Source organism: Hyaena hyaena, unplaced genomic scaffold (assembly GCF_003009895.1).
Source record: "Hyaena hyaena isolate Hyena2069 unplaced genomic scaffold, ASM300989v1 scaffold_100, whole genome shotgun sequence".
Lineage (NCBI taxonomy): Eukaryota > Metazoa > Chordata > Mammalia > Carnivora > Hyaenidae > Hyaena > Hyaena hyaena.
In genome coordinates, this window is record NW_024080732.1 from 326061 (window position 1) to 341248 (window position 15188).

The 15188-nt window shown below is 50.7% G+C and overlaps 1 protein-coding gene across 1 annotated transcript in view; it reads right to left on the minus strand.

The window, feature by feature from the left end:
* Positions 1-15188, minus strand: part of ANK1 (ankyrin 1) — a 216451-nt gene that overhangs the window by 50914 nt on the left and 150349 nt on the right. Inside the window, exons 10-21 of the mRNA XM_039235584.1 lie at positions 14173-14370; positions 12631-12729; positions 12121-12219; positions 11565-11663; positions 9813-10010; positions 9152-9250; positions 8616-8714; positions 4829-5026; positions 2044-2142; positions 1822-1920; positions 1485-1583; positions 268-360 (exon numbers count right to left, since the gene is read on the minus strand). Of these exons, the coding sequence (XP_039091515.1) occupies positions 268-360; positions 1485-1583; positions 1822-1920; positions 2044-2142; positions 4829-5026; positions 8616-8714; positions 9152-9250; positions 9813-10010; positions 11565-11663; positions 12121-12219; positions 12631-12729; positions 14173-14370 (1479 nt within the window). The remainder of the gene's footprint in view (positions 1-267; positions 361-1484; positions 1584-1821; positions 1921-2043; positions 2143-4828; positions 5027-8615; positions 8715-9151; positions 9251-9812; positions 10011-11564; positions 11664-12120; positions 12220-12630; positions 12730-14172; positions 14371-15188) is intronic.

Here is a 15188-nt window from a genome sequence, read left to right on the forward strand (position 1 = left end):
TATTGCCTTGTCTCCGCCCCCGACCCAGCTTGCTGTTTGCCCCCTTAGGTCTGGTCACGGCCCTAACTCTTCTCACCACTAGGTGGCAGTACAGCTCCACCTGATGGAGGAGAACACTCACTCCCTGTGGCCCGGGCCCGCCATTGGCGCTGTGCTTCCTACTCCGGCCCAGAATGTGCTCCTCTTCCCAGAATAACCCACAGGAGCGCCCTGCCTGTCAAGCTTTGTGTATCTGGGGTGGCTGGTGCAGTGGAGAAGCCGACATACCACAAAACTGGTTTCATCCGTGACAACCTTGAGCACGTCTGTTACAGAGATGTAGCCTAAGCGCTTGGCTATTGCCAGAGGTGTAGTTCCATTCTGAGAAAATTAGCAGAGACAGGGTGAGATCAGATAAGGGAATGGACTCTGGGGGTAAAGCACTGTCCCTTTTATTTAGACCAAGCTCACATTCTAATCGTTTAGAAGAGTGTAGGTGGGCACACTGCACTTCAGAGCCCAGAGCAAGACCCTCACACACTTGTGAGCCCAGATAGGTGTCAGAACAATGCTTGCAAAGATGGGGTATGGGAGAGAAGAGGGCAGTGATACTTTAAGTCTGTAGCACCGAGTATGGGAGCTTTGAAATGAGAAACAGGGGAAATCTTGCCAGGACAAGTCAAGAACTGCCAAGAGGAACCAAACCAACGGGAAGGAATGGGTCAGGAAGGAGCCATATGCAATTCTGGAATAGGAAAGTAGACAGCAATGCTGCTTACTGGTCCCAACAGCAGTTCTTCCAGTATCAGTTACCCAGTGCTAAAATAACTAAAATAACGCATACATACTTTGGTTAATGGTTTAGACCAATCAGAAATCACAAATCACCACCAGAAACAGGGGAAAGGCATATTTTCTACTCTGATTTGAAGAGATAGGGCTAAGAGGAAGTAGATTGACATTAAAGCTTTATTTTCTTTTAAGTTCTCCAGTCCTAGGATGTGCCCTGGGCCCTGTACAGATTCAGCTCCAACCAGTTATAGGTTTAGCAGCCACACCCACAGAGGTCCTGACGCTTTCAGAGCTGGAAGCAGCCGTGGAGAAGACCTAGTAAAACCTGCACGTCATCAGATGAGGAAGCCCCTACTGAGCAATGATCACATTGCTCAAGATGACCCCAGAGCCCTGAAACACCATGAACCATCTGAGACATTTGGTTTTGCTACTTGCAGTTACTGAAAGTGGCGTCACGCAGTACAGAAAGAGTTTCAACAGCAGTATTTAAACAAAGGTAAAAGGGGGAGGGTAAATGATATTTAGAGGATAACGTGGAGTTCACCAGAAAGAGAAACCCCTCACAGCACCCATGCCCTGGGCTACCGACGCAGCTGTGACTTTATGGTCCAGGTCCCAGATGTGCAATAAGGGCAGACTGAGCCTCTGTGGTGAACAGGGGCTGCCCATCAGACCACTTCTCCAAAATCAGGAAACTGGTGGGTACTTACCGAGCTGACCTCGTTTGGGGAAGCACCATTTTTGAGAAGCAGGGTCACGATGTCTGTATGTCCCTGTTGGGCTGCCTGGTGCAAGGGACTGTATCCTTGCTGTAAAGCGAGGTGACATTTTGGCGGGATTAACTAGCTATGAGCGAAAGAACTGGCCACTTATTACAGAGCCTGGCTTCTCTGTGCAACACAAAAAATGCATTTTCCCCATTTCCTCCTCCAGGGTCAAAGCTTAAAATTGTGGCACAGCCCCAAGCGCCCCAGAGTTAACTCTGTGCCCTAATTTGGCACTTAAGAAAGTGCTAGTATAGGAGTCAGCTTTCAAGTGTTCTTGTACCTTCGTCTTGGCATTGACATCTGCCTGGTGCTGTAGCAGAAACTTCACCAGCTTGATATTGCCGTAATGACTGGCTACGTGGAGTGGGGTATAACCCATCTGAAAAGCAAGAGGTGAGAATGGGTGAGCGGCAGGGCTTTGGGGCAGGCCTAGGGGCACATGAAGGGGAGAAGGGAGGGAAAGCCCACATGGACAGAAGCACGAACTAAGTGTAGGCCTTACCCGGGTGGTGGCGTCCACCATGACACCATGTTTGATCAGCACGTCTGCCACTGGAACGTGGCCTTCTTGTGCTACCAGATGGAGGGGGGTGAGTCCACTCTGGAAAGAAAAAGAAGTTCATCACATTGTAGCCAATAAAGATTTCCAGGCCATGGTGAAAGAGCATTGAGATTTGGGAGCCCAACCTGGCTATGCAGCCACCCAACAGGTGTGTGATCTTAGACAAAGTGCTTCCAGCTCTGGGTTTCTATCTATCCTTATCTAAAAAATGAGGTGGTTTAACTAAAGTAGTGGTCAACAATGTTTTCTGTTAAGGGCCAGATGGTCAATCTTATAGGCTTATGTCTCTGTCACAACTACCCAACTCTGTCAGTTATAGTGAGAAAGCAGCTATTGTCAACATGGAAACAAAGGGACATGGCTATGTTCCAATAAAGCTTTATTTACACCAACAAGTGGTGGGCTGGTTTTGGCCCACGGGCCGTAGTTTGCTAACCTCCGAACTAGAGAAACTTTACGGAACTCTCCACTTATAACATTCCCTATTTCCATAATTTGAGATGAGCTTCAGAGCCTTGCTCTCCTTATCTAGAAAACAGGGGTTATCACTGACATATCTTGAGGGCAAAGTATGGTTCAGTCGAGAAAACGTAGATGACGCTGGAAAGCATGACGTGCCATCTCAACATAGCCTGTTACTAGCACCTCACAGCCGTGCTGCACTCTTGAAGGATGGAGGATCCTACAGGGACTAAAAGCACCATATTCTTGGAGTTCCCTGCACAGCTTTCTCAGGACAGTCATGCGCTGGGGATGTCATCTGATATGTGCACAGAAAAGTCTTCTCTCCCCTCTCTCCTATTCAATACGCTTTCCTCAGTGTGGGAACCACAGAGCTGTGATTCCTCTGCAGCCAGAGGCAGGGGGGCAGGGTCTGTCCCCCCTCCAGGGACTCCTGGAGTCCTGCTCTGTTTTTTTGGCAGGCTGCCCAGAGGCCCATGAGCAGTACCCCTCCCAGTAGAGGCCTGAGCCGGCGGGCAGGCAGGTGTGGCAGCAGCGAGTATAGACCGTGACATGGAGAGGTCCTACATCCGTCACAAGCCTCCGGGCGCCTTGCCTGATTCTTGGGATAACACAGTAATTTGCCCCACGCGATGGCATGTGGATGAGTAAGGACATCTCCAGTACTGAGAATCACCACCACCCTATGGCTCTTCACAGAGCCTGCTTGAAATGGCACAAGGTAGAAAACCAAGAATTCACTCCATTATAATGGTCCTGTCCTAACAGGTCCCTCCCAGGGGTCACTTGTCCAAACCAGTGCAAAAAAGAACCAGTGGATCTGCGGGTTTTTAACAAATCTGTTGATCCTTAAAATGCTTGCCTTTCTGAAACTGTTCCTTTATCATCTAAAGGAGTGGCTCTTTGGATTGATTTCATGATATGAAACGTCCAGATGAGGCAAATTCAGAAACCGTAGATTCGTGGTTGCTGGAGACTGAGATGTGTGGGGGAAATGGGAAGCGGCCACTAACAGGTATGAGGCTTCTTTTGGGGTGATAAGAATGTTCTGGAAATTAGCCAGTGGTGATGGTGGCTCAATTCTGTACATATACTAAAAACCACTGAATTCAAGCATAGTTCAAAAGGCTGAATTTTATTGTAGGTAAATTATATTTCTTTTTTTTTTTTTTAATTTTTCAATGTTTTATTTATTTCTAGGAGAGAGAGAGAGAGAGCGCGTGAGCAGGGGAGGGTCAGAGAGAGAGGGAGCCACAGACTGAAACAGGCTCCAGGCTCCGAGCTGGCAGTCAGCACAGAGCCCGACGCGGGGCCCGAACCCACGAACCGCGAGATCATGACCTACGCGAAAGTCGGACGCTTAACCGACTAAGCCACCCAGGCACCCCATGGTAAATTATATTTCAATAAAACTATGATTTAAAAAAAATAAGTGATTCTTAGTCTTTCTTGGGTGATGTGGTCCTTTGAGAAGCTGACAGAAACTATGAGGACTTCACTTAGAAATACGCTCACGTGTCCATCCTCTCAAAGTGCTGTCTGCAATCTCGGAAGGACCCAGATTCTCCCACCCATAGTCTCTGGATGGAGAACTGCTAGTTTAATGTACGGGCGGGCATTTAAAACTATTCTCCCACAGAAAACAAATGTTCAGTACCACATTACTTACTGCATTCCTGAATGTAGACACTGGCCTATATTTGGGAAAGCGTACTGTGGATTTTCATGTTGATCTTTTGCAGATCCTTGAGTCAATCTTTCTAGAAAAGGCTTTGGTGTCAGGCTCAGGGTCACGCAACCCTGGGTATAAGTGACCTTTCTTTTTTTTTTTTTTTTAAATGTTTTATTTATTTCTAGGAGAGAGAGAGAGAGACAGCGCGAGCAGGGGAGGGTCAGAGAGAGAGAAAGTCACAGACTGAAACAGGCTCCAGGCTCTGAGCTGGCAGTCAGCACAGAGCCCGACGCGGGGCTCGAACCCACGAACCGCAAGATCATGACCTAAGCGAAAGTCGGACTCTCGACCGACTAAGCCACCCAGGTGCCCCAATAAGTGACCTTTCTGAATCTGTTTATTCATTTATAAAACCGAGACTAAAACCCACACAGGGCTGTGGTAAGGATTACATGATGCACGTGCACACTCACGCTCACACACTCAGTGCCTGAGGATCCAGTAGGTGCTCCACATTCAGACAGAATGTCTACGCAGTCACCAAGAAAACATTGCCGAGAGCACAGACAAATCTGGAGAAGCTGCATTTACCTTGTTCCCCAGATTGCCATTGGCTTGTTTCGAAAGCAGCAGAGCCACCATCTCTGTGTGACCCTCTTGGGCAGCCAGGTGAAGGGGTGTCACACCTTGCACCGACTCTGCATTTGCTGACCCTCCGTACTGCAGCAGGCTTCGGGCCACCTCCATCTGGTTCTGCTTGGCAGCAATGTGCAGAGGGGTGTAGCCATTCTGAAACAGAAGAAGCCACCCAGAGCCCAGTTACCAGAATGCTGAGTTGACCATAGGAGTATATCATGCCTTAGACTTTAAATCCTCTGAGGGAGAGCTAAGCCAGCTCCTCGGCCTGCGGGACACCCAGTGAGCAGAGCTGGTGTCACCAAGGAGAGCGATTTAAGTCAACAAACAAAACAACCAAATCCCTTTGATTTGGGAGGGGGCAGCCACGCCACCCACAGCCAGCATGACAAAGTGCTATGTTGGAGGTGCTCTGTCACCACAAAAGCTAGCAGCTCACAGAAGAACTAGAAAGCTAGGTAGGTCAATGAAAGGCTCCTGTCTGCAGTAAGAACAATTTAGTCAACCCCCACCCTGGGACTGTGGGCTGAAGCAGGGGGTGGAAGAGGGGTTGAGCCCAGCAACCCTGAAGACAGGGAGCCAAGTCCCCTTTCCGCCTTAACTAGCTGTGTGACTGGGGGCAAGATATTCAAGGACCTCCAGACATCCTTTTGTATTTTCTGAAGCTGTTTAAAGTGGATAATAACATCTAATTGGTTCTTTTCTCACGGTTGCTGGATGGAGCGATATCCGCCGCAAACAGCTGACAGTCTACTTTGGTCACCACTGTTAGAAACCACTTTCACCCACGTTATCGCTTGTACAGCAAACAAGGCAGGCATTTTTATTATTATCTCATTTTGTGGCGAGAGAAGTTAATTCTCCGTGAGGTCAAGGGCCTTATCTGATGTCACCTAGCAAATGAGCAACAGAGAACCCAAGCTGGCCTTCAGGCTCCAGATCCCAGGTCCTTTCAGCTGGAACGGCGCTTCTCAAACCAGTGTGCACACAAAGCGCTCAGGATCTTGTTAAAATGTAGACTCTGAGTCCGAAGGTCTTGGGAGGCCCCAAACTCTGCATTTCTAACAAGCTTACAGAGGATGCTGCTGCTGCTGGTCCAGGGACCACACTTTAGGTAGCAAGGCCTCCACACATTCTGGGCTAAATGTGAGGACCTCTGAGCAGGACCCATGACTCCCTAGCTCATGCCTGCCAGTCCCGGAGCAGATGGCCTAAGACATACGGTTTCCCCACCTTGGCCAGTGTTCCCCTGTCTCTCCCAGAGATCTGAACGTCCCCGCCAGCCACTGCCTTACTGTGGAAGCCAACATTTCTGAATCTGCCAGGATCGCTGATCAGGAAAAGGAAAGAGGAAAAATGGGGGCTGGCAATATAGTAACGTTCCAGTGTCCTGACATTGAGAACAGGGAAAGAGCCATTAGGAAGGTGGATTTCATGGGGAGATGAGAAGCTGTAATTTACCTAGAGAATTAAATTGAACAAAAAGATTCAATTCAATTGAATAATTATGTAAGATAATTCATTTCCGTGTTCCTTTTTTAAAAAATATGTTATAAGAATATATCCCTTTTAGGCTGTGTTCCCATAACAAGATCAAAGCTTTGATGATAATATTAATTTTAAAAAATTGTGTTATATCAACAGAAAGCGTAGAAAGAGGTGTGGGTTGCTAGATGAAGCCTGGCACTTGGACATGCCCACGGGAGCTCGCTCTCTGCAAGGTGAGCCTCAGAGAGCATCTGTTTCTCAGCGCCGTCCGCAGGACGGATGGGATGAGCTGACTGAACACCCGGCCAGGGCCGGGTCCATAGCGGGTAGTCACAGCAGGAAAGCAACGATTCATAGGAATCCTAGTAGATAAAGGACAGTAACAGGGCAAGCTGAAGTATACTCAGGGCGGCCTATTCAGGAGTATGCGTCACCTGGACAGCTGTGTGCATCCACACTGGCGAACGCAGCACCCTGTCCTTGCAAAGGGCATGCGTGCGTTGGCGGCAGCTCAGGCCAGGTGACCCCTGGTGAGAAACGTGACGTACAAGGGCGGCTGGCGGTTTCAGGACAGAAACTACCCCCCTGTGCTTCCCAGAAAGCAGGACTCAGGGGGCTGAATGACCTTCTGTGGGTGACGAGGACTAGGGGCAGCTAGGAGGAGAGGTTACAGAGGCGGAGGCGTATGTGCCACTGAAAGATCTTTTTCTCCCAAGGAAATGAGCTCATCCTAAAGAATGCACACTGGAGGGAAATCTGCCTAAACGTTAAAACAACATTAGCATCAAAATGAGAAGGGGGAGGGTTTGGTTTGGGTGCAGAGGGATTTGCATGTGAAATTCTACAAAATTGCCAGACTACTTGGGAAACTATTTTTTGCCATGGAAACAAATCCCATCTGTACAAGGTTTGTGCTTGGATAAGGCTCTCCTTAAATACCATGAACCTGGCTCCAGTTTCTTTTATATAAGGAGGGGAGTGAGGGGGCGGGGAGTCCAGCTTTTTATTTTTAGAGGCAGGAGTAAGTCACATCTTCGCGGGGCTGCACGCTCCGTCTGCACAGTGACGTGGGCTCGCTACAACGGCGGCGGGGACAGGAGCCCAAGGAGACAGAGGTGTCTGGGAGACGCTGTGTCTCCAGGGAAGGGAATTCAGATGAGCATCCATTCTGAGGAGGGAGGAAGAGCCGAAGGCCCGCGCGGATTTTCCCGGACGCGGCTCTGTTCCTGCTGCAGTCAGCAGGTGTCAGCTGTAATCACACACCAGTCCACCCCACCCTGGTGGCTCCCTCTGGTGTGGCAGCACTGAGCCTCCTGCCACATGGCTGAGCATCAGGGTGTGCTCTCCCAGAAACTGTCCTGGCTGCCTTATCAGTGAGCTCCCTGAGTGCAGGGACCCCGCGTGTCTGTTGTAGCAGAAGCAGAGCCCTGCCCCGCCTCCACCCCTGCGTGACCATCAGCTCCCTCCCTGCACAAACACTGCGCACCCTCTGGTCCCACACGGGACAGACTCACTTCCAGCTCGATCCCTTCACCTTGTACTGCCTGCCTCCACCCCCGCCCCTCCCCAGTCTGATGTTACATAAGTGAGCCCGGCCAGCCTCCTTCCCTCGGGTCCCTCGAGAGCCCATGAAGCTGCCACTCTGAGCAGATTCCGGGGCTGGCACGCTGGGCTTCTGGTCACCACGTAATGTTCTCTGGGTGTGCCTTGTTAAAACATACCACCATCTCAAAGCCCGAGCTCCTAAGAGAAATACGTTTGGGGGTGGCTGTTCCCATCTGAAATAGGTCCCTTGCTTCAACGTTATGGCAGGTTCGCCCTCAGCCCTGACTATTTCTCCAGGTGTGGCCCTGTGCCGCCAGCGCCGAATGGAGAGGGGCCCTGACAAGGCTCACCGCTCCTGGAGCTTCCTGGACGTGCTGACCCGTGACCGCCAGCCGCCAAAACTCCGTTGACACGCAGCACTTTGGGGACCACGTTTGTTGTGTAAAACGAATCCCACCTCTGTGAGGGAACCTGTTGCTGGGACGTATTACCCACTTTCCACCCCACTCCTGGTCTCCCAATAGTAGCAACATTGGTGTAAGCGAGGCGAGATTTCAGAGGTAAAAATAAAAGCAAAACACGAGCACCCTCCAGCTGCTCCTGGAAGAGCGCTTCCTGAAGGAGCGGCAGGCAGCCTGCCTTCCAGAGGCCCCGGGCTCTGAGGAGGTCCGGGGCCGCGGCTCCCAGGCCTGGATGGGGACAGGCTTACCAAAGCAGGGCTGTGTGGGGAGCCACCCCGGGGGAGCAGCAGCCTGACGATGTCCAGGTGGTTGTGATGGACGGCCACGTGCAGAGGGGTCAAGCCATTCTGCTGGGGGCAAGATGGACAGAGAGAACAGCCTTCACTCAACTGGCTTTCTACTAGTGATCGCTTCAGCTAGAAGAGGCGCCATTTTGGGACCTGTATCACTTCTTTTACAGAGTTACAATCTGGTTACAAGTCGTTCCAAGGCCAGTCTTGACCTGAAGTCACCCGAGAGCATAACCAGCCAGACCCGGGGCCACCCCCCTCGTTCCTGCAGGGCCTGGGGGCTGCACAATGAACACATTCGCTCAGAGGAGGCCATCAGGTTTTTCTGAGAGGACAAGGCCTTTGTCAGAAAGACAGTCTTCCCAAAGCCCCTTGACCGAGACAGCTGCCCATTCAAAAGAGGGACACAATGGGCCTGGGTAAGAGAGGCCATTCCCAAGTAGCAAAGTTTATCCTCTGTTCTGGCTGAGAGAGGGAGGGAAATTCAAACTCACTTTTCCGGCAGCATTTGGATGTGCGTCCCGTTCCAGCAGCACCTCGGCCACCCTAACCTTCCCGTACTTAGCAGCCACATGGAGAGGGGTAAATCCTTTCTGAGGAGAAACACAGGCTGTCAGAACCAGTGGGCATCAGAGCTGTCCCTCTCCTCCCCCAGAGAAAGCCAGCCCCCCCGCTCCCCCCGAGGTATCCCGCCTTAACTGGCGCGGAGATGCCTATCAAATAAACAGCAATTTCTGATTTTTGCAAGAGGCCAAGGCCCCGGGGAATCAGCAGCCTTCCTCTGACTGCCACCTGCACCTCTCGTGACGGGGCATAAAACCACCTTGTGCTGTGATTCAGCTACTAGCAAGTTGAGAGCAGGGTTGAGGGTTAGCCCTTCTTGTATTCCAGAACCGGACTTGTCCAGACCAAACAGCCATTCCCTGGTAAAGGGATGAAGGCTGGGTGGGTGGATGAGAAACTACAGTTCACCACCTATCTGGGGATGGTGGATGACACAGCAGGCTCACAGATGGCGCCAGGCCGGGGGTGCCGGTCCTCAGGGCTGCTTTCAGCATTATCAAGGCAATGCAGAGGATCAGGAGGGAACGCCCAGCCCACGCCCCAGGCCTGGGCAGCCAGCGGCCTCTGGGGAAGAGGAGGAGGAAGGCTTACCTTGGTCATGCATGCCTGGGATGCTTCCTTTTCCAGGAGGGCCAGGACCGTCTCCACGTGGCCCTCTCGGGCCGCAATGTGCAGGGGTGTGTGGCCGGCGGTGGTGGCCAGGTTGGGATTGGCGTTATTTTCTAGCAGGAGCTTCACCATGCTTGTGTGGCCAATGCGAGCTGCACAGTAAAGTGGGGTCTGGTCATCCTGGAGCCCAAAGTAAAAACAGAGAACAGGGAAGGTTTCTTAATCCAACTCCTCACTATACAGAGAAGGAAGGTGAGGCCCAGATAAGGTAAGCGACCTTCTCAAGGTCACACAGCTAGTAAGATGAAGAGCTGGGACTGAAATCAAGTCTCTTAATTACAGACACAAATATGCTCTCTCCTGGAATCCTCACAATTACCTTTGACTTAGTCGTTATTTCTACTGAAGTGCCCAAAGGCTCACTCAGGCTTCCCATCTGTAAAATGGGAACAACAATATCTAACTCTTGGGCTATGGCTAGGATCAAGCAGATGGGGCCTAGACAATGTTTTACGTGGTGTTTGGCACATAACATGCACCCAGTATGCTGTGCTTGCTCTTACTGTCTCCCAAGTCATGTGTGAGCGGATATTTGCCTTTTGGTTTGAATGGAGTCATGAGAAAGTCTAAATGGCGGAAGGGGAAAGATGACTTTCTTCTCCCACCCCTATTCCTCCTCCTCCCCTGATACTGAAGGGGTTCAAAGGTGAGGTCTCTGTGCTTTTGGGCCCAGCTGGGAGCCTCTGCATGTGGCCCAAACACAAATCACTGTTCCAACTCTAAACAGAGCCCCTGTCACCTGTGGGGTGAGAAAGCCCCATCTTGGCCAAAGCCAATCGCCTTGCATATGCAGTAGAAATTCTTACTCTTCACTCATCTGATTCCTTGGGAATACCTTTTACAACAAGGAGGAATCATCCATTTTTAGTTCAAGTAAGTCCTGGCTGATTTTCATTGGCAACATACTCTCCAAAAAGTTGCTTCTTAGGGGTGCCTGGGTGGCTCAGTCAGTTAAGTGTCCAACTTTGGCTCAGGTCATGAACTCATGGTTCGAGAGTTCGAGCTGAGCTCTGCGCTGACAGCTGGGAGCCCGGAGCCTGCTTCAGATTCTGTCTGCCTCTCCCTTTGCCCCTCTCCCTCTTGTGCACTCTCTCTCTCTCTCTCTCTCTCTCAAAACGAAATAAATAAACATTTAAAAACAGTTGCTTCTCTTATACCATGACTGTAACCACCATGAAACTCTTTCAGCCCAAAAAACTCTGCAAGCCAGCCATGCTCTTTAAACTTTCCTTATCCTAAAAAAAAAACCCATAGCTCTGATGCAGGGGCGCCTGGGGGCTCAGTCCGGTGAGAGTCTGACTCTTGATTTCAGCTCAGGTCATGATCTCACGGTTTGTGGGATTGAACCCTGTGTAGGGCTCTATGTATAGAGCCTGCTGGGGATTCTCTCTTCCTCTCTCTCTGCCCCTCCCATGTACTCCCTCTTTCTCTCTCTCTCTCTCTCTCTCTCTCTCAAAATGCAAAAACATGCTTTTTAAAAAGAAGAAGAAACATAGGTCTGGTCTTCTCAGAACCCCTGCAAAGCAGAATCTGAACACTTAGCTCAACCGACGTGGGAATGACAAGGGGTCCTTGTGCCATATGCAGTGTAGCCAGGAGGCTCATAGGATGGATTTCTCCTCACTGCACTTGAATTGCTTATACTCCAGGATCCCTCCCACCTCCAAAACTCACCTTGGCCTTGGCATTGACTTTGGCTTTGTTCTGGAGCAAATACTTGGCCACTTCTGTGTGCCCTGCTCTGGCTGCCATGTGCAGTGGGGTCTCCACTTTCTGTAAAATAACAGAATTGTTAATACACGCTCCTTTTCCCAAAGGACACATGCACGGTTCCAAAGTGCTAGCCTGGAGTAACTTGCTGGTCTTTTGTCCAAAAAGTGCTGATGCCTGATGTGTGTGTGTGTGTGTGTGTGTGTGTGTGTGTGTTCTAGGTATAACTGAAAGTAAACCCGAGAGCTAATGAATGTTAAAAAACTGCAAGTGTATTCCCAGACAACACTTGCAGTTCCCAGGTTACCGCCTAACATAAAACTCCTAGGACTTACAGACGTGTAACAAATTTAATCGGAAAAAGCTCCACAGATACACATGTTCTCCCCAAATCTGAAGTCTCTCTTATTCTGAGAGCTCTAGCTCTGTCCCCAGAGAGGAGATCTTAGGACCACTCGCTAAGCTCCTCTCCGAAGTCTCGGTCCTGAGGAGGGAGCCCTTCCCCTCCCTGCGGGCTTACCACGTTGGAGACGTTGGGTGATGCCCCCCGCTGGAGGAGAGTCTTCACAATGGGCAGGTGCCCCATGAAGGAGGCCACGTGGAGAGGTGTCAAGCCAGACTGGAACACACAACAGAGGAATGAGAAGAAGAGAGGAGCAGGAAGGGCCCCGACAAAGAAGAGAGAGCAGAGGAATCTAAAGCTTTCTTGCTGCTAGGTGCTCCAGAATGGGTTTCCAAGAAAGGGGAGTTAAATGAGATGGGTTTGCTTCCAGGAAAATGGCTGGAGGAAAAAAAAAAAAAAGGCACTGCAGGGTGATTCTGTCTGCTATACAACTCAAAAAAAACAATTGCATCTGATCTCAGAAAGGTCCCTGAAACTGTACACAGGGTCTCATATCTTGGTCACCCACTTGATCCCTTCAAGCAGCCCAGGCTTGAGCACACACGTAGCTAAAACACGACTCCCAAGAAATCTTCCGGCAGAAGGCCGGGGGCAGAGCCCACGTGCCCACCTGCAGAGTTGTCCTACCTCAGTGACTGCGTCAATGGAAGCCCCCGTCTTCAGCAGCAGCTCCATGACACGGATGTGGTTCTTCTTGCAGGCGATATGCAAGGGGGTGAAGCCGTTCTGCAGCCCCGTGCATAGGGAGACAGACAAGCAGGAACTCACAACACTGGCCCGAGGGGCCCCCAGGCCACCCACCGGTGACTGCTGCTGGCCCGATCATCGGGGACTGCGAATCGCGCAAGAGGCAGGCGGCTCTCCCCTTCTGCACCTCTCACACATGCTCCTGAACAAGTTGTTTATCAACCCTTTTTTAAAACGTCAATCGTATTTTTGAACGCACAAAAATAAGCCTGCTGTTTAAAGTTTCCTTAAGGGGAGCTTGACAATAAAGAGTACTTTGGTGAAGCAAATCATGTTCTGTCTCCCCTGGAACCACAGATCATTTTTGGTAAAGTGGATTTCCTTATAGCAACTGGGCTGTATATGTCAACTCCACAAGGATTTTTAGTTGTTTGTTTCTGTCTGTTTGTTCTTCCGGTGCTTTATTCCCTTAGGCAGTAGTGCTCAAGGTGAGCTTTATTCCCTTAGGCAGTAGTGCTCAAGGTGAGGGGAGGCGGGATTTTGTCCCACCCTACCCCGGAGACATTTGGCAAATTCTGGAGACACTGGTGTTTTTACAGCCAGAGGAAGAGGGTATTAACACTTGAGGGTGGGGGTCAAGGGCGCTGCTAAACATCCTACCGCACACAAGCCAGGCCCCCACAACACGGAATATCAGACCCAGAATGTCACTAGCGCCAGAGCCGAGAAATTCCCCAAGTACCCCGGCATAGTCCCTGGGGGCATAGTCCCGGGCGTATGGCAAAAGCTCCCTGAAAGCTCTCTGAATGAATGAGGAAGCCATCCTTGTCAGAGTGGAGGCTCTCCTGCCTTCTAAATTCTCCCCTCTGGGAGTGGACAGAGAGGACATGGTGGTCAAGGGCACGCTCTGGGCAGAGCTCTGGCCCCACCAGATCCCTGAAGCTGCCCTGGGAGGGCCAGGCCTGGGGAAAGAGGCAGAGGAGCCCAGGAGGGAATTTGCTTTAGGCCAGAACTTTTCACCAGCACCTGAAAACCTTAAGCTCATCAGCAGATGCTTAGCTCAGCCCATTTCACTCACCCCCTAAAGCAGAAAAGAAAGCTAGCAACCTACAGGCAGTCATTGTTCCTCAGCTCTGGGCTGCCTCAGATGGAGTGGCTCCCCAAACCCTCATACATACTACGGACACGGCCTCTTAGCCTGATCTCCAGGGCCCAAACCCACCCCTGACCTCAGCCTGTCACCGGGGGCCATAGTCATCGGGGGGGCAGAAGGCGACACCAAGCTGGATGTGGAGGGAGGTGTGGGGGTTACTGTCTTGCCTCCTGGGTCCTAGCAGGCACTGCCACTATCCAGACCCTGAGTCTCGGGGGACCTCCAGGCACCCACTGGTGCCCTTCGCACCAAGCTCAGCCACACAGCTTTGGTCCCACCTCCCTCAGCCTTTGCCCCTCTGGCACCTTCTCCAATAGCCTCCCACTCACCAGGGCTCTGGAATTTGGTTTGGCTCCTTTATCCAAAAGGAGCTTGGCTACTCTGTGATGGCCGCAGTGGGCTGCCACGTGGAGCGGGGTCAGGTGGTCTAGGGTGATGTCGTCTATCTCCGCTTTGTATTGCAATAGAAGTCGGACACAGTCAAGGTGGTCTCCCTGAGCCGCCATGTGAATTGGGGACAGGCCATTCTGGGAGAAGAGGGGAAGACAAGCAGTTGTAAAGGAAATGAACACGGGAATTCAAGGCAATGATTCCAACCTCATTTCCTACTTCCCTCCACGATGTGTCTGGGCAGCTCCTGAGTGAGCTTGCTTCACTCTGGCCCCGGTGCTCATGCTGGTGTCTGACTACACTCTCCTTTCCACTTTATCAAATCCTCCAAGCCAGCTCCAGCCAGGCCCACCTCTCCCGGGAAGCCCTCCTTGACCACCTTAGCCTTCTGTGGGCTTTTCTTATCTGTCCCACTCACTCAGACATTACTCATAGATTTGCTGAGTTGTACCTATAATTAACTCGTCAGGTGTACGTATCTTCCCCCCTTACTTACCAGCCTCTTAAGACCAGGGACTATGCTTCATATCTCTCATATGCCCCACAATCCTCATTCATGTGTGTAACACACATAGTGATCCTTAATTTACATGGTTTTGAATGAATGAATGAGCACAACATGGAACTCACATCTAAGTCCCTGTTCTTTGCTCCTAACAAATACATATCACTTAAAAAACTTTGTTAAGGACTCTCGTGGATTCTTAGGTGGCAACCTATTTTAAAAACCATTAAAGACAGAGAAGACTCTTCACTCATTCATTCAGACATTAATCCAACAAATATTTATCAAGCAATTAATGAACACCAGGTAGGGGTTAAGTGCCAGGGAAACAAAAGAGAACAGACTTAATCCCTGGCCTAAAGAAGTTTATAGTCTGGTGGGGAAAAGAGGTGGAAACAGATACATGGTTGGTGTTCAGTGTGGCAACATCAGGAAAGGCAAGATCAAAGC